The sequence below is a fragment of the Emydura macquarii genome, unplaced genomic scaffold (genome assembly GCF_026122565.2).
Source record: "Emydura macquarii macquarii isolate MOO-44397 ecotype Brisbane River unplaced genomic scaffold, CSIRO-AGI_Emac_v2 contig_295, whole genome shotgun sequence".
Classification (NCBI taxonomy): domain Eukaryota; kingdom Metazoa; phylum Chordata; order Testudines; family Chelidae; genus Emydura; species Emydura macquarii.
Window position 1 is genome coordinate 8,208,217 of NW_027130432.1, and position 18,312 is coordinate 8,226,528.

The window sequence follows — 18,312 nt, forward strand, 5'->3', positions numbered from 1 at the left end:
AGCATGAGTAAGCAGTATTCAGGGAGGCACTCGGAGGCAGAGAGGGGACCAAGTCCACTGAATCCCAGACTGGACTGGTGATCTTTATTCTGAGTTCTTTCTATAACTCGAGCCAATTCAAGTAATTTTTTAGCCATTGCAACGTGTGTGGACTATTTGGAGCAGCGTGGGGAGGAGGGGTAGCCACTTGTGCAGAGTAGACAATAGTTTTGTTCTATTAGCCTGCCAGAATGTGGCTGATTAATGATACAGTCAATAATTGTTACTGTGCTGCACCAAGGTCCATCATACAAAAAAGCTATTATCTGGGTAGCAAATAGTTATTGCATTGCACCCATAATGGAATCAGCGTGGCCCGTTTTCAAAATAAATGTTTTGGCTTTTCCTTGGCATATATGAAGCAGCACGAGATCATTATCCCATGATGTTAATGGAAGCTGTGCTTGTGCCCTACTTCAAATTTCAAAAAAGCTCAACACTCATTGGAAGAACTGTTTCAATTATTTATTACAAGGCAATCAGGGGGGAAAATTGTGAGAATATTCTTAGAAACTCCCTTACTTCACAGTGATGAGAAGATTACGTACTCCTCCAATACAAACATCTCTGGCTGATGCACAGTTTTATCTTAAATTGTGTAGATATTAAATCTAGGAGGATGCTATGTAAGGTTGTCTCTATTCATTGGGCAGAATTTGCAAAGCCCGAAAGACTTCCAGTTGTCATACTAATATCTCTGATTTAAAATGAACGGCCCTTGTATGTTCTGATGCATAATCTAGTACATTACACTCTCATTTTAGTATCCCCACTCAGGCTGTCAATCTGGATAAAGTTTTTTATGTCTATTAGATACTTTATTTTAAAAGTCTTACACCCACTAACAAGAGGAATGTATTAGAAAGCATCTAATTAGGATGTCTAGGAAGTTTCTTATGCTGTGTGCAAATTACACAAAACATTTAGTCTTTGACATGAAACCCAGAGATCTAACGTTCTGGGAATTTGCACATTATTAATTCCCTAGCATACTACTTTTGTTTACTTGCCCCAAGGCCTTCACCATTATCTCTGATTATTCTGGCTTTTGTTTTAAATACTTAGTCCCCTTTCCCTCCAAAAGACAGGATGGTTTGAGATGCTTGACATTTTTCAAGTTATTTAAAAATTCAATCAAATCTGCGTGCATATAGTTTGCATTTGAATGTGTTTGAATTGTAGTGTATAACTCAAGGATTGTTTTGCATACTAGACTGCCCGGCCATGGCAGCAGGAGCTAAGTTTATGTAAGGTTTTTAACAGAGAACATTGAAATTTTCAGTCCTACAGTCAAATCATGCCTGCACTGCAGCAGCAGCAGTGCTGTTACCTTCCGGCATGTGGGATGTTTTTCTTGCAGCCCCAGCAAATAAAGACCAAAAATTTATTATTTTAGAAAATCTCACTTCTGGAGTGCCTGAATCTCAGTTTTTGAATGCATGGGGTTGCAATTAAATTTGCAAAGCTCTAAAGCTGCTACACGGTCTACCCTCCTTTGTCTGGAAAATTAAAATTATAAATGACAGAATAGTGAGCAAAATTGCCTTTGGATTACTTGACTCTCTCTCCCTTCCCTGTCACTCATAGCACTAATACAATCAAATTGAGGCTCAGTACTGCACTTCTCCATGGTTCCAGCCCCTTCACACAAAGCATCATTTGTGAGCTTGACATCAGCTTGGGCCATCTCTTTCCCTCTGACTAACAACTCAGCTCTTCCACTTCCTCTTCTCTGACTGGCATCTCAACTCTCTTGCTCTGGTCCCTCTCCCTCTGCAACTTCTTCTGCACCAAGTTACAAGTTCAATCACAGGGGGAAAATATTGTGCATTCATTCTATGCTTTGAGAATTGCAAAGCAGTACAGTTTAGGAGATGCTGCCAAGTCTACTAGTAGACAAAGCCCAAATCACAGCATTACTCTGTGCACCTCAGGCATAAGAAGTCACTGGGTTGTTTCTTTTGTTTTGCTTTTTTTTTTTTTTTTAAACCCAATAGATAAAAATACTGCAAACAAAGAAATGAAGCATGAGAACAGTTTGCACCAGCAAAAACATTTCTATCAGTGATTTTCTATGACTGGGCCCTTCTTTAGAGCATCTTATATCAGCAGATGCCACCACAGTAAATGGTTATATGAAATTAGTCAATAGAAGGCAATCAGAAACAACAAAGGCAGTATTATACCAAACATTCTTGTCAGTACCAAGTGGAAAAATTTAAATATTCCTCTAAAGATTGCACTGAGCTAGTAAAATATTTCAAGCAGATATACTGACAAGTGGTAAACAACCTAAATCTTCTTTGAAAATTATCTGTTTCAGCCCAGCAGCCCATGCTTCCACATGTGTGGTATCCACTCTGATCAGCTTCAGTCATGTAACTGATGCAAGCTATTGATCTGAGTTTGAAGGACATCCCTTCCCTTGTGCCAGCATGATTGGTTTTCAAAACAACTGGCTGCAGGGTGCAAGGAAATTGACAACTGCCATTACCAGCTGCCCAATCTATGTAACTAATGATGCCCTAAAAGGCATAACAACAGACATCTGCATACAGCTGAACTGTCCACGTAAATTGTAGGAGCTGAAGTAGTTAATCTGATTTCCAGCGTAGGAAGTGGGATTTTTATTATTAATGAAGCACCATAACTGTAACAGTGCTTTACTACAGAGAGGATTCACTAACCTAAAAAGCAAACCAAAACCTCTGCTGCTCTCTTAAACAGAGAAAGGATAACTGGTAATCTATCTTGACACAAAACAACATAAAACTGCATACTAAAATGTATCATAATATTGAAGCAAGGTGAAATAGTTAAATTGAGCCACATTCCATTTAAGTCTGTCTGTTCTTGAGGCTTTTACAAACCAAGCAAGTTTTCTAAAGGGTAGCTTTTTGGATTTTTTGGCAGAAATTCCATAACGTATTTTCCACATTTCAGATTTTGTGAAAAATTTTCTAATCTCCTTGAATCATGTGATTTTAGTAAGACTAACAGGATGCAAAAATTGTCTCCAAATCTAAAGCATCATACGATCTAGCAGATTAAGCATATGATTGCCTTTCCATGTCTGCCACTCACGGGCCTTAATACTTTGCACTTGCATATAAATGGGTTTTCTGATTTTAAGTGACAGCGATTTTGGAAAGGAGAATCTGCCTGTGTTAATATGACTCTGGTGAAATAGGCTGATACTGACAAACATGGCAGGAAGCAGAAATCACTGAGAGATTTGTCTTCCATTGGCAATTTGTGAAGATATAATTTTTATTTATGGAAAAGTTTGCATTATTCATGTAGGTAAGCATACCACATGCAATGATCAATTTGGGCATATTATATGAGGTGGTGGAAAAGCCAGACCATTAAAAATTCAGTCCAGTAACATGCATATATACATGCATGATTTTAAGGAGTAGGGCAACAGAGATTCACAGAGTCCAAATCAAGGAAAACTCATATTCCTGTTCCAGCATTTCCCTATGGAATGTTGATTCAAATGACTGACAAGACAAGATGGGTGAGATAATATCTTTTATTGGACCAATAAGTTGTTTCTCTAAGATCCTAGGACTAACGCAGCTACAACAACACCGCATAATTCAAATGATTGACATGTCAGGACACACAATTTACTTTCAATAGGTAAGTACATTTGCTGGCTGTGGCTGGTGTATCAACCAGCAACGAATCAGGTAACAATGCTAACACTTAATAGCAGAGTGTCAAAGTTTAACTCCCCATCAAGGGGGGATTTCATGCCTCAGTGCAGTGTTTTGCAGTGTTTTCCTATGTCAGTGCTTACACTTCAAAAGGAGAACTAGAAACTTTCTAAAATAAAAATCAGAAGCCTGTACTAAAATCTCATTCCCTGACCTTCTGGAGGCTCTCTCATTGCAGGGGACTTGCACTGTCTCTGCACATGACTTTGCATTCTGTTTTTGTCACTTGAATTGGTATTTCACTGCAGTCTGTATTCAACTTCCTAGTTTTATATTCCAAGTGATGTCTGACATTCTCACAGCTTTAGTGCTATTTGAATTCCTCCTCCCCATGCCAACTACAATTAATTTAGATTACACACAGTGGGACCTTTACTGTAGCATCCTTCACAAAAGACAGAAATTCATTAACTGGAGTTTCAGCGTACACAGTGTACTGGAACACTAGTACAGGGTAATGTTTTCAAAAGCTCTGACCATGTTACCCAGAGACTGCACTACAAAGAGTTAACACTGCAGGATCTACAACATGGTAGTAACCAACGTGGTTAACACACATCTCTCTCAGTGCAGACAGATGTGCTGAATGCTAATGCAGGAACAGCTTTTCAAAAAAAAAAAAGTTAAGTCCTACCCATACATTGAGAACAAAATATGCTTTAACCATGTCAAGTTCTACTGTGGCAGGACCACAAACCACAACAGTATAGCTTAAAATGGGACAATTGAGACTTATTGTTATAGCACAGATGGAATTTCACTATATATAAGTTCATTTTAAGGGCTTGTCTACACTTACTGCACAGCAGCTGTGCCGCTGTAGCACTTAGCAAAGATGCTACCTACGCCAATGGGAGAGCTCCTCCCATCAACATAGGTACTTTACCTCTCTGAGAGGCGGTAGCTATGGTGACAGAAGATGCCCTCCCATCATAGCGCTGTCTACACCAGGGATTAGGTCAGTACAGCTGCATAGCTATGGGGATTTTTCCACATCCCAAGTGTCATAGTTATACTGACATAAATTGGTAGTGTAGACCAAGCCTAAGTGGGTTACAATACATATGCAGTATCTAAATACAGAATATGTTACAATGCCACGAATTACTCCGCTAAGGACTGATAATTCTTCCTGAGTGAGGCTGGAACCAGCTACCAAATTCCCTGCATTCTTTTCCAAAGGGAAATGAAATGGCTAGCTTCCAGGTGGCCAGTCTAAAAGACCACAGTGAGGTGTCATTTAAACGTTAATAGTAATTAAATAACACTAACAATGGCCAAGAAAGGTGTCATTTCAAAGAGTTAAGGATTTTTATCTACCCTGTTTCCCTACATTCTTTATTAAGGTAATCTCTCCCAATTTTTTAGGAAGAACTGACTGACTAATCAACTGAGTTTAGGCAATGCCTTAAATTAACGGGACAAGACAACAGTTCTTGCTTGATTTCAGTAGTTATTCCCAGACAAACAAACTGTTATAACTACTTTAACAGTTAAGTGTATATATACAGAGAGAGAGAGAGAGAGAGAGTGTTACTGATTTCTGTATGTATGACAATACAGGATAACAATAAATCTGTAGTGTTTAAGTTTCACAGCAGTTTACTTGAAAATCTTTTCCTGAACCTTTGCTTGAAAACCTGCAAGCAAAGCTGCAAGACCTTTAAGTGCCATAGGAGTAAGTTTAGCCTTGATGTGCTGATTTTTAGTACCTGTTAAAGCATATGGCCTGATTTTCAGAGAAACAGGACAACTGCAGCCTCTACAGAGGATAAAGGGAGCTGCTGGTGCACAGCACTCTCAGATCAGGCCACTAAACCTCATCAGCTACAGTCGTGTTTAGAGATGGGCCTCAAACAGGAAGCCTAAACATACACATTTCCACTTCTAACAATGGCTTTGAAATCAATGTGATGACTCACAGATTAAATTTCTATTTAAGCTGAATAAGGGTGGCAGAAACAGGTTGTAAGATTTAAATGCATGAATTTTAGGACACTGTGGGAAGACGGACCTATTTAATCAAAGCTCCTGAGAATAATACCTACTAAGATGATCAAAGTGCACTGGAATGACTATAGTGCATAAGCATTACTTCACCTCTGATTTTCTGAGGGCAACAATCACAGTCTAGAAGCAAGAAATTACAAGCAACTCATTGTGTTCATTTCGGACCCAGTCCTGCTCCCCCCTGAAGTCATGTCATATCATGGCTTCAGTAGGGGTTGGATTAGATCCTTATTCAAAAATGACGACGCACAAGGAATTTACAAACCCTCCAATTGCACGTAAAAGCTATCTCATTTACAAGCGGGCCAGTGAGAGAAGTTCTTACTTTTGATATTTTCCTCCTTGAACCTTCAGCACTTTCCGCCTCCTCATGTTCCTTGGCTCCCTGAGTGAGATTTGTGTAGTTGACCAACTTACCAAGCAGGGAAGATACCTTTGGTCGTATATCCAATTCCTCCTGTGGAGGAAAACAATTTATGTAAGCCAAAACGCTCAGAAAAAACAGCGTGGGTCATATAGCTCCTCAGCAGGGCTAGAGCTACTAGAAAACTCACGGAAAGAGGCTGCAGGAGAGAAACGAAATACTAATTTTGTCTGATTTGACTAGAGGATGTTTGGGTTTTGGAAGCTGTCCTAGGAAAGGTTTACAGTCACTTGGAGTCAAAGGCAACAGGGACTCAACTTCCACTTCTCAGGCATTGGCAATGAAGTGCAAGGAAAAAAGAACCTTGAACTCCAGGACTGCAGGAAAGTGAACCATTTGCAAGCTGGATAATGTGCATATCTTGGGTTAACATTAAAAAAACATTTTCAGGGACAATTCTTCAAGTAAGCCAGAGAGTCCCAGCCACCGCAGTGTTGTGTGTACATTCTAGTAGATTTAGTATCAATATCCTAATTCAGGGCCTCAGAGAGATTTGAGGTTAGATAAGTCTTCCAAAATCTGTATGTTCGTTTGAATTAATTGATGTCTGACAATCCGCTCTCTCAATTCCCCACATCCAGCAGGATCCCTCTTACCTTGTGGTTGTCTCTGAAAGTGGGGAGAGCCAGTGTGTTGGTACTTTCCACAGATGCGCTTGGTGAGAGGCAAGCAGGCACATTCCCACATTGCAGCTTCATCCTCCCTTCTGGGGGAGTATGGCAGAAGGGAGCTGCTTGCCTCATTTTGATACCAGCTGGGCTCTTTTGCGAAGCATTTATAGAGTACTTTGATTACTCTCACTCTTACAGCCTCTCCTCTCTGCCTTCTGTCTCTATTCTGTTCTGCATTGTCTCCTTAAAGATCCTTGAGATAGTTCTGTTGTCCTGCACCTCCTCTTGAGCCCCACCACACAGAGCACACCTGTCAGGCTTAAATTTCCTCAAATGCATATCCTACTACTGCAATACCTAAAAATCAGGGAAGTCACCAGTTAAGCCAACATTCTCACCGACACCAACCTCAGCAATCATAATTTATCAGCCCCACAGACTCACAGGCCCTGCAAATATACAAATGCCCTTCGTTCTAACACAGCCATGCACAACGTGCCCAATCCCGCTCAAAAACAAAACTCCAGCCTCAACCAGACTACGATATCTTTTCTGGCAGATATACATTTGTAATAGGCTACCATCTGTTCTCTGTCCATGAACTAGCATGCCGTCTGAGTTAAGGTTTTGCTTGGAGGGAGAGTGGCAAGAATTGGAGGTGTGCATTAGGAGCGGTTCTATCTTACAGGCACTAGACTTCCTCAGCACAAGCCTCAATGTGACTGGTCATAACCGTGGAAACCGCTTGTGCTAACACAGAGCTTTTGTGACCTGTGGAGCAGCTGCTCAGCAGCAGCTAATCTAAATGGCCTGTTGGGAAAGGGAGTGCTTAAGAAAGATGAAAATATGCTTTGCCATGAACTGAAGCATATGAATAGAGGCTGATAAATCTCCCTTTGGGAAAAAGTTGAGGATTCTTGTTTCTTTGGATTTTATGGGAGTGGCACAAACATACTGTGACAGGAGAAAACTGGAAGCAAATGGGAAGATTGAGGGATTCTTTAGTTACAATTATATCAGATCCCTGGAATTACTACCTTTTTCTTTAAACAAAATACATACACCCACACACCATGTGTGCAAAGATTACTACCTAAAGTTAGCCACCTGTGTAGCCTGATTCAGAGGCACTGAATATCCATACTTATAATTGGAGTTGATAGGAATTGCAGGTGCTCAGGACCAGTGAAAAGTAAGACTCCTATGTAACCAAATTTAAGCACTTAAATCTACAAATACTGGCCTCCATTTAAAGATCTTTCCATTACAAAAATATGGCCTTCCCCATGTAAGTTGATGCCCTGCTAACCCAGCCTTGCAAAACAAAACAAAACCAATCTTGAACAACCAATCTGCAGACAAAAAACAGCGGTACTGGTATGATGTTACCCCTCTGTCATTCAGTGTGAACCTCAAAACATACATGTCAAACTTGCTAAAGGGTGAAGAGGCCCATTCCTCAACCAGACACATGATACAAGCAGTGGCTGGTCAGGAAAGGGTTTCACAGTGTGCCTGAGGTTTTGCCCGGGCCTATTTATCAGTATTGCCCATTTCTGATGCTGTAGCTCACTAGCTGGTTTCGTTATACATAGTACGATGTAAAAACTAACCTCAGGCCGAGAAAAGGAGATGAGCATGGGAGATGCCACCACCCAAATAGCTGACAAAAGCTAATAATGTCAGATGCTGGTAGATTGGGTCAGTGTGATGCTGCTGTATTGAACCTGATCTTCTGAGGCTCTTTGATGCCCAGGAGGCTTTAGAGCCCACACATGCTGTTTTCCCCACCCTTTCCTAATCAGTAGCTCATGTCCCTCCTTGTCCCAATCTCTGGAACCCACATTCCCAATCGTTAGCCTTCTGACACTTGGTCCTGACAGCAGAGAGAGGCTGACGCATGACAGTTACACATGAATGCACGGCAATAATCTGAGATGCCACCTGTTCCTCTTGTTCACTACTCCACTCATCGCTGGCAGGGCAACCACCCACAGACACTGCCTGGGAGAGTGTCATTAAGTGGCTAAGTGGCTGTTAACAGGTGTGACCCACCCAAAGGCCACCCAATACAGTTCAGATAGGGGAGATTTTAAAATGGCACAAATGGCATTTAGGTGTCTGACTCCTTGACTTGGGAGTTAGGCACCTAGCTGCCAGTTGTAGCTTTGAAAATCTCCATCCCTTCCTTACACAGGTGAAAGAGACAAAAACCTCATATCTTATTCTCCATTACTCAAGATCAAGGATGCTCACACCCAGTGGTCTGGAAAGCAAAGTTAAAGTTTACCTCAAACAAGGCCAAGTTTCTGTCATAATAATCGCTTCCCTTGCCAGCTTCAGAACTGTTGAGAAAAGGACTGTTTTCTTTATGGTTGCCATGACCTGCAGAGAGAATAAAGAAGCAGTTTTTGGTATGTGTGGAATGGAGGTAGAATCTGAGGAGCCTCTCCATTCTCCAAGGAAGACAGGAATAAGCTATTTTATTCAGTTTTTAAAAGCCCAGTTTTTGTTCAGCATATGCTTTTAAAACAGCACAACTATGTTAGTTATATTTGATTTACCATGACACAGAGAAATTGAAACAGCCATTGATATTGCTTTCAGTGTTGAAAGTAATCTTCTGGGGGGAAAAAAAAAAGGAGTAACACAAAACTGCCTCAAGGAGAAGTTTACAGATGGAACCACTGCCAAGATGATGTCTTGGGCCTAATAACCTTGACAGTTTCCTTTTTAAGTTCTTTTAGTAGAGTACTATGACAAATCAGAAAAGACAGTTCCTGAGAACACTCATAGGTGGAGAATATTGCTGATTTGTAACACAATTTTCTGTTTAAGCAATAAGTACACAAACAAATTAGCTAGATCTAATTAGACTGATTCAAAAAATATTTGGTAAGTATTGCTGCAGGCTAGTTAAGATAATACCAAGTCAAATGAAGAGTATTTTTCTTCTATTTTATGGCAAACGCTAAATTCTGTCAGCCAATATGCACTTTCTCAGTACACTAATCCATTTTCTCTCATATATTTTTTGTTCATTTAAAATTACGAGCTTTTGAGGATAAATAATTTTCTTATAAGTCTAAACTAGAGTGTCTAGCACATTTGGGTGCTGTACAAACAACAATTCAAAGCTTTTGTGTACCGTTCAATGTGAAAGGAAATTTAGCACACAACAGAAGACCTATAGAAAGTTTTATAATAGTTTCAATATCACAACTTTTTAAGGGCACTGCAGCATAAAATGATCCGATATTCTGCACAAAAGAGCCATGGTTCAAGTTTTCAGAAATTCTCAGCATCTGCAGCTCCCAGTGGAGAGAGAGGTTTAAATTCACATCTTTTCTTTAGAACTCCAAACTGCATTCTTGTGTTTCCCACGTCCAATACACCAGGCACAGTTGTTTACAGGATCATCTCCATAAAGGAAAACAAATATAAACTAAAAGAAATTCTAGTCATTAATTTAAAAAAACTAAACTACTAAAGAGAGTGAAATAATATCATTGACCATCTTAACAGGAACACATACTATAAGATAAAAGAGGGAATTGTATGTTGAATTGGTAAGAAAAGACAGAAGATTGAGAAGTTGAAAACGTTTTTTCAAAATTAAATCTGACAACTAATTCAACAGTGGTTAAAGAATTTAAATCAACTGGGTTAAGCTCTGTTGAATTATTAGCACTACATAAGTGGAGGTATCTGTTTTGATATTATGAAACCTGGACCAGTTTCACAAAATTACAAAAATAAACCCAATTGGATACGTGGTTGACAAGCTAAATAGAAGGCTTCTATTTGTGTGCAGCATCAAATGCTTTCAAGGGAGTTTAAACATGTTTAGTTGGATAATTGTTATAGCTAAAAGACTCAGTTTATGTCTTGTTATTTCAGCACTATTCTCATCAGGAGAAGGGTGTGTAAAAAAAGCACAGCTGTTTGCTGGAAATTAGAAACATTTCGCATCCTCTTGTTTTGGTTTAGTAAAAGCAGCTAGCAAAAAGATATTCACATCTAGGCAAAGCAGTTTGTTTTATCCTCTGAAAAACCCTTCTGTGCTGGAATTAAGTCTAGACGTCAACTGGTGACATCAATACCCACATGGTTAATCAGGAAGACTGGAACCTCCAGATCCAGCACAGAGATCTTTGCCTCTTGAGCTAATGGAGTAACTAGTAGCAGTAGTTGTCATCCTCTATGTGAATCAGCACTAAAAGTTGATGGGAGACTTTTCCAGTTGGTTTCACAAATTTGCTGTCTGGAATCTTGAGAGGGGGGGGGGGGATGCACTCTAGTAGACTGGATTTAAACAGGGATTTGGAATGGCTCTCTCATTACAAGAAGTAATTCTCACCTCCTAATCAATGGCTGTGAATAGGCCTCAACTACTTCCCCATTGTTGTTCTTTAAACTTGGATGTATATATATACCTGCCTTTTGATTCCTATTTCTTGCATCTGAAGAAGTGGGTTACAGCCCACGAAAGCTTATGCCTACAAAAATTAAATGTGTTAGTCTTTAAAGTGCTACAGGACTCTCGTTGTTTTTGCCGTATACAGACTAACACGGCTACCCCTCTGGAACTAGTAGACACAAACTCTCCTGCCCATTCCACACCCCCCATGACCTCTTTCTACCTCATGCCCTTCAACCTGTGCCAGTCCTGTCTCTTCCCAACCCTTGGCTTCTCATCCCAGTCCCCTTGCCCAGCTATTCCGAGTTTCCCCACCACCACCATTCCCAGCTCTTCACACTATCCATCTAACTCCTCACACTATCCATCTCTCCCCACAACTCGTCTCCAGTCACCACACATAAACGGGTGTGCCCTGGCTCCTAGCCCTAATCTCCCATTATCCCTAGTCCTTATCCCACTCTCTGTGCCCAGCCACTCCCAGCTTTCCCCTTCTAATTCAATTTCTCGACAGAGCTATCTTCCCTCCCACCTCATTGGCTCTCAGTCCTTCTCCCCACAAACCCACTCTCCATCCAATTTCCCTCTCTTAACCCACCACCCTACAGTGATAGTTTCCACTCCAATCTACTCCCATCCACCTAGATCTAATTTGTTTGTTTTGCATTCAAATCAGGCCGTTTCCTCCTCCATTGAGAGCACAGGAGAGAGCCTCTCTGCTGTCTGTTCAGATGCCCAGACCCAGTACAGTCTCCAACAACACAGAGCAACAACTGCTTAGCTCAAGGTATGCACAATGGAGACAGACTCTTCAGATAATTCAGCTGCTAAAAATCTAAGAAGTCTCTACGGTGCAGTCAGATTTTCCAAAAGTTTAAGCAAATTTGGGTAGATTTTCATGGACATGGCACAAGTCACATTCCTGCCACAAAAGCCACCCTGTCAATTTCAAATCCCTGCTCCAAAGCTTTAGGGCACTAGAGACTTTTCAAAGAAAATGTCATCTGAATTTTTTAATATGGGCAAAACATTTTGTCACTCACCTCATTCTCACAAACAGCTCAACTGTTTTGGCTGAAAGTTCTACTGCATTATCTGTTTAGAACGGTTTGAATGGCAACATTTTAACTGGTAGGTATCCATGAAGGAGCAGCACTCTGCTTGCTACCACTGAAAATGCAAAAGATTCAGACTATTGAGCCTGCATGAATTTAAATAAGCCTTGGATAAAAACCATCAAGGACTAGGGTCATTGAAGCCCCCAGTTTTTGGAGGTAAAATAATTTAGTTCTGTTGTAGCTGAAGTGTAGCCAGTTCTCCAAATGCATACTTTAAAAGCTGTACTTTAACTATTAGTTGTCAGGGGTTCATTAAATTGGAACTGTGCTTCAAGACCCCAGGATTCTCAGAACCCGAGAAGCTGGTGTAGTCAATGGAGCTAGCCCATTTAACAGGGCCTCCTAATTTCTAAGGCTATGTCTACACTGACAGCAGCAAATTCGCTGCCATCAGATTGATTTATCCAGATCGATTGAGCAGAAGTGGAGACCCGCTCAATCGACTCGGAAATCGACACTACTAATCCACCTCCACCAGGAGGGCATTTCAAGTCAGCGCAGTGAACTGAAGACACCATGGTAAGTAGAAGTTAGAAGTCGATGGGAGATACGCAAGCTACTCTACATAGTATGCGTACCTCTTGTCGACTGCCGCCAAATTTCGCGGCAAGTGTAGACATAGTCTATGATGTACACAACCAAAACCACAAGTAAACCACCAGCTGGGGGAGTTGGTGGAGTTTAATAATTTAAGTCAGAATGGTTGAATAAGTCATTTTAGAGTTCTCCTAAAAGTAGATAGTAATGCCAGGTAGGTTTTCTGTAATTTGTTAGCATACAGCTTTCCCCAAATCATCTTTTAAATGGGCTAGTTTAATTATAGTGATTTTGAAGCAAGCAAGGGAGCTTTGCATCTTCCTTTTTATGGTTCTGCCAATATACTAAAATCTTAACCAGCAATAGCTTTTGGACTCCCTCAGCTGGGCTCTCCTCAGAAGACTACATTATTGCAAACCCCTACCATTCAAATCTTATAGGTCATGCCTGAAAAAAAATTGTATGAGATTATTTTTTTTAAATCTCTGGCTTCAGAATCAGTTTTATTTGCCTTCTGGGTTTCAGCTTTTAAATCCCCCTTGAAAGGTCTACAATTAAAAAAGACTTCTACCACCACTGTGAGGGCTAGAAATGTTCATTTTTTTAAAAAACAATGAAAGGTTCTCACATAATCTCCAGGTGCTGGGCTTTAAGAGAAGACAAAACATCACAAGATTTGTAAAATCACCGGGTTAGCAACAATGTGTCAAGCTGAAACCAGATGTTCTCTGACTTTTTAAATATAGTCAAGTGTCTACTGGAGACTAGACTCAGAGAACCACCCACTCACCACATGTTATTTACTCCCGTTTTCAGACAGTCTGCAGTGGTGAATGATAATTGTAATAAAAATATTGCCCCACCTAGTTCCTCAAGATTTTGGAGCACACTGTAAGAGGTTATTGTTCACTCAGGCATTTGTTATAGCTTTGTCTCAGGCAGTACTTAAATAGTTTTGTTACTTATCTTCTAGAGTTTCTCTGGGTAGATTGAAAGTTTTAAAAACAAGTTACTAGGTCATTTATTAATGTACCTTTGCTGCTTGAAACCTTGTAGCTACACCATGCTACTGTCAGAAATATCTATTTAATGTGATATGGGTTCATTTTTAGTACCTCTGGGAATATTTGTAATGCTTTTTGTAGAAATGCCTGGGCACTTTTTAATCTATAAAAGTCATGTGATTTTATGTAAATTAAGTTAAGTTTGAACTCAACAAGTGATGAACCCTTTTGCTCTCTTCAGCCCCTCGGGCCCCTCATCACTTCTATCACTCTTTTCCAACGCTCTTACCCCAACCTGAGTTTCTCCAACATAAAGTGGAAAAATCATTCTCCCTTTCTCCTTGAACCTGAAAGTTGGGCTGAAAGTTTAAGTTTCATCATAATATTAGCGTTTGGGGTGGCTACACTTCCGATGTCATCAAAAATATCATAAATATCATAAACAGCACATGATGCCTGCCTCCTCAAAATTTGAAGGGTATAACAAAAACACACTGGATCACACCTGGATCTTCTTCATGTATATAGCATTTGCTATATCAACTTGAAAGATCATGCAGAAGTCACAAATTACTTATCATACAAGTTATAAATGGGCCTCTGAACTATATGCTTCCACTCGTCCAATGAGCCACATTTTTGGTCCCACTTCAGCGCCCTTTCAAATACTGCACACTTCCCCACAATAACCAAAAGCTTAGAGATTTATAGTCAAGTTCACTGCAAGGACATCCGATTTTAGCCTCCATCAATATTTAGATTTGGCTGCTGCAGAGAGACAGTTTGATGTATTTGTAATACTCTCACTGGGAGTACTGCATTGCTCTGTTAGATACATCAGTTGACCAAAATCACCTTCAGTAAAACAACTCTTCCTGAGCAATCTGCACATTTCAGATGTGTTCTAACCCACAGCACCAAGATGATCTCATTTTATCTGGTTTGTGTTTGCTTCCAATGTCATGAGTAAGACCATATAAAGTGACTCCATTTCCTCAATGAAACAAGAATCAAATCAATTTTTAGATTAATTTTCTAATGTACAACGCAAAGTAATTTTCACAGGATTTGCCATACCAGGATAGAGCATTAGGCCTGGTCTACACTGCCGCTGGCGGTCGATGGGAGACACGCAAGCTACATAACGCAGCTTGCGTATCTGCCATCGACATACTTACATCGCTGTACCACGGCCTCTCAGGGAGGTGGATTACCGGCGTTGACCAGAGAGCCCATCTGGGTTCAACTGAGCGGGTCTCGCTCAATCGATCCTGCTGCATTGATCACCGTGGAGTCAGCAGTAAAGACATTCCCCGAGTCCATTACCTTACCTCGGTTAATGGGTTATACCTGATACTTCAAAAAAAACAACACTGTACCTATAGGATAGGAAAGCAGTTCAGAGAAACAACTTCCTCAGCTCCGCATGTGATCATTTCACATTCTGAAGAATGAAAATTAAGGCAGGCATCACCACACATGGAATTTTTTTTTTTTTTTTTTTTTTTTTAAAAGGGCATGAGCAAGTGTTCAGTCTTGGGAAGATATATTGTGCGGTAAGAGTTTGTTACACCAGACTCTGTTTGCCAATTTCTGCCTGCGTAAGTCCCTGAAAAATCTTATGATTTGAATGTGAACATCTGACCCAGACACTCACTCAATTCCCATCAAAAGGAACAGATACCCTCAGGCTTATTCTAAACTACAAAGTTTTGCTAGCATAGCTATGTCAGCTAGGAGTAGGGGGGAGTAGGGAGAATCACACTGTGACACTTCCCGAGGCACCCAGGATTGTGAGGCACCTCAATGCCAGGATTGTGAGGCACCTCACTGCCCTTAGCATGAGGAAACCTTGTCTGCGCCTGCCAGGGGATCAGCTCCCCAACTCCACTGGGCACAGACAACACAACCTACATGGGCCCCACTCTCTTTCTACAGGTTAGTGACAGGCACACTCCAGTCTCTGAGCATCTCCCTGGAGGTCCTGATCTACTGGACAGTCACAGTATTTACAGATTTTCTTCTCCCAAAGGAGCAGTACATGCCAGCTTACTTGATACACCTCAGCTCACCGCTCCGCTTAACACATAATGGTTAGATATATTCATAGTGAAGATGAGTAAAAGCTTATTTAACAAAGTATAGGGATTCAAGTAATAGCAATTAAAAATGATGGAAACAAATGGATGCATGTAAAATAAAATCATTACACGCATTCTAGAACCTAGATTTACATACCTAGATGCTTCCCTGTCTTACAGAGTAATGCTCATCCAAAGTCCTTCTAGCATTTTACAGCCAGGCTTGGCTGTGATCTTCTGTTCAGTAAACAAGTCATGCTGTCAGCTTGCCCTGTCACTGGAAGATGCAGCATGTCTGTTGGTATCCTCAGATACATCAACACAGTCCTTTGTACATTTTCATAAACGGGACACACTGCTGATTGTTTTGTTTTTTTCCCTGGGGCCCCCTTCTTTTGTCAATTTCACAATCTTTTGATTAGCATCAGACTCAATATGCAAATAGATCACCACTGTGAAGGAGACAATAACGATGGCCACACAGGGAAATAAGCATCTGTTATCCACTGCCTGAAAGAAACCAGTCCAAAGCATGTCACCTGGTGATAATCTGCCTTTCTTTAAGAACACAGTTTTCAGTATATATGCAGTAGAACCTCAGAGATATGAACACCTCAGGAATGGAGGCTGCACGTAACTCTGAAATGTTCGTAACTCTGAACAAAACTTTATGGTTGTTCTTTCAAAAGTTTTACAACTGAACATTAACTTAATACAGCTTTGAAACACTACTATGCAGAAGAAAAATGCTGCTCTCCCTTTATTTTTTAGTAGTTTAAGTTTAGCACAGTACTGTACTGTATTTGCTTTTTTTTTTTTTTCTTCCTCTGCAGCTGCCTGATTGTGTACTTCTGGTTCCAAATGAGGTGTGTGGTTGACTGGTCAGTTCATAACTCTGGTGTTCATAACTCTGAGGTTCTAATGTACATAGATTCTTAAATATTAGCCTTACAGACATGTCACAATTATGACAACAGTGGGCTACTGGCTCTCAGTACAGACCTCACATACCACCCTTGGGTGAACTACAATGCATCTATCTGACCCAGGGGATCCCTGTAAAACTCTATACACTTCCTGTGACCTCTGCCAGTTGGCAGCAAGAGGTCTCTAGATGCCACAGACTCCTAGCTGACAGCTATACCAGTGTACCCTAGCTGACATAGCTATATTCCTGGTGGAGATACAAGTATGCTGACAGCAGAGTGCTTCTGTCATTGTGGAGGTGGTGTAGCTATGCTGGCAGACCTCCTCCTGTCAGCTTCTACAGCATCTCCATTATGGGCCTCTGCTCGCATAGATATAGCAGCAAAGGCTCTGTAGTGTAGACAAGCTCAGATACACACGCTCAACAAAGCTTGACATAGCCAGCAGCAATAGCTTCAAAAAGGAGAGACAATAGAGAAGCTAGCTTCCACTAATTTTAGGCCTCATTTTAGCCTTCTCCTGCCCAACATGAGGAACATAAAACAGTTCCACCTCAAATTTCACATGCCCTGTCTTAGTTCACAATAGAATGTATTTTAAAATTTGGGGGTAAACTGAAGACTTTTGGAGATAATTATGTTTTTACAACACAAGTGGCAATCTTGTATAAAGTTTTACCAATATTTTTATTTAGATCTTGGTGACTGTAAAGGAGACAACTGACTAGACAGTCAGAAAATCAGTGGTAGCCTATCCATCCAAATCCAATCCAAATTCACCTCTCTAGAAATACAAAACTAAATGCCTTATTTGTGATTATATTTTGCTTGTGCAGATCCCCTTACTGATGTCTGCACACTGTCTGCTGAAAGACATATTCATAAGACAGACTGAGTATCAGGGACCAGCATGCCCTACTGGTCAGAGTTATATCAGTTATACCTGAGCCTTTAGACACAGAGCTGGACTATCTACATATACAAACCTAGACAGAAGCAAAGATCCAGAGGGGTAGCCATGTTAGTCTGTATACAGCAAAAACAAGGAGAGTCCTGTAGCACTTTAAAGACTAACAAATTTAATTTCTGCAGGCATAAGCTTTCGTGGGCTGTAACCCACTTCATCAGATGCAGCTCACAAAAGCTTATGCCTGCAGAAATTAAATTTGCTAGTCTTTAAAGTGCTACAGGACTCTCCTTGTTTTTTCTAGACAGGAACATTAGTCTCAAACATATGTGTATGTGAAAGCAGTTATAAAACTAAAGCTTTGTGGTTTCAATACTACACCTGCAGAGAGTACAAGTACATTGCAAATTTAAGATTAGAATGTCAAACCTTTAGAGAGAGTTAATTTTGGTTGGGTGATCTAACAGCCAGGATTCTGTGTTTTTTGATACAAAGTGGAAACTTAGAAGC

At 40.5% G+C, this 18,312-nt stretch overlaps 1 protein-coding gene across 1 annotated transcript in view; it reads right to left on the reverse strand.

The window, feature by feature from the left end:
• SLC12A4 (solute carrier family 12 member 4) overlaps nt 1-18,312 on the reverse strand; it is a 70,612-nt gene that overhangs the window by 29,308 nt on the left and 22,992 nt on the right. Inside the window, exons 2-3 of the mRNA XM_067551516.1 lie at nt 9,100-9,194; nt 6,100-6,231 (exon numbers count right to left, since the gene is read on the reverse strand). Coding sequence (XP_067407617.1) covers nt 6,100-6,231; nt 9,100-9,194 — 227 coding nt within the window. The remainder of the gene's footprint in view (nt 1-6,099; nt 6,232-9,099; nt 9,195-18,312) is intronic.